At 35.8% G+C, this 1404-nt stretch overlaps 1 protein-coding gene across 1 annotated transcript; it reads right to left on the bottom strand.

The window, feature by feature from the left end:
- Positions 1-336: 336 nt before the first annotated feature.
- Positions 337-873, bottom strand: LOC147920467 (uncharacterized). Its single transcript, XM_087501084.1, has one exon. It carries the CDS (start codon positions 871-873, stop codon positions 337-339), a length of 537 nt encoding a protein of 178 aa, XP_087357210.1.
- Positions 874-1404: the final 531 nt, after the last annotated feature.

Below are 1404 nucleotides of genomic sequence, written 5' to 3'. Positions count from 1 at the left end.
TTGCTTCGATTACATGATTGGCCATCTGAGTAATAATTAGCCTCGTACCGTTACACAAACCTCCCTTAAGATCTATATTCCTTAGTAACATGACATGTGCTCCTATTCTCAACGTCAAAATATGGCTTGGCAATCCAGAAACTTGTATACTGTTTAGGAATTTATGAGTGTAGACCATATTATCATGTCCACTTGTATCCGACGTTTCAATACTATCAGAGCTAAGATATTGTCTCTCCTCACCTGTAAATAAGAAAATATTGGAATTTTAGATATGTTTTTAATATTAGTATTCTTTTTTAAAAAACTTTTACTTCCATATCGATATTCCATATTCTATTTAATTTGCATATCTGGGAGCTTGGTAAGCATAAACTGATTTATCTTATCAACATCGTCATTTCTTGGACTTAGAATAGTTCTTTCACTAAAGAAATTTGGATCAGTCCTGCTTGCAAAATGTTCCCCGTAGATTTCTCTAACTAGTGCTTCAATAGGATTTCCACTTGTATTAATTAATAAATCATTCGGAATTTCTATCTCCACATCCCCACTATTTGACTCGTTGATTTTGCCATCCCCGATATCAAGAAGCCACTTTGAGAAAGTAGCGAGAGCACTCGCATCCATACTATTACGTGCCTTGCGAAGTCTCAAATTTTCAGTAAGTTTAAGAACTTTACAACTATTCCAAAGAACAGATGAGTTGATAGATGCTAAAACTGTCGCTACTCTTCCTCCTTCCGTAATAAAAGGTAGTATCTGTCTAAAATCACCTCCTAACACAACAACTTTACCTCCAAAAATCTGGTCACACCTCATGATATCTCGCAAACTCCTATCCAAAGTTTCGTAGCAAAGCTTGTTCATCATTGGAGCCTTGTCCCATATTATGAGCTTTGCTTCTCTAATTAAGTCAGCAAGATCAGATTCAGCATCGATCGTACACACAGAATATTCATTAAGATTGATTGGAATACCAAATCTTGAATGAGCCGTTCTACCACCTTCCAAAAGCAAAGCAGCTATACCACTTGAAGCAACATTCAGAAAAATATTACCTTTAGACCTTATATCAGCACCAAGAATAGTCCACATGAAAGTTTTCCCAGTTCCACCAAAACCATGGACAAAAAACATACCACCTTTGTCATGATTTATATAGTTAATGATTTCTTCATAAACACTTATCTGCTCATCAGTTAGCATAGGTAACAACTTATCATACAATTCCTGTTGTTTATGAGGCTTATATATTCTCTCATCTGCGATAAGCCTATTTACACCTGTGTTCATGATACTATCATCTGGTTTACGTATTTTCTCAAAGGCCGTAAGAGACGTCCCATTCGATGGCAACATAAGTTCTATTTCAGTTAAACATATATTTTCTATCTGACCCCG

This window comes from Camelina sativa, chromosome 19, assembly GCF_030686135.1.
Source record: "Camelina sativa cultivar CO46 ecotype springtype chromosome 19, ASM3068613v1".
NCBI classification, from domain to species: domain Eukaryota; kingdom Viridiplantae; phylum Streptophyta; class Magnoliopsida; order Brassicales; family Brassicaceae; genus Camelina; species Camelina sativa.
This window is presented reverse-complemented; position numbering and strand designations above follow the sequence as displayed.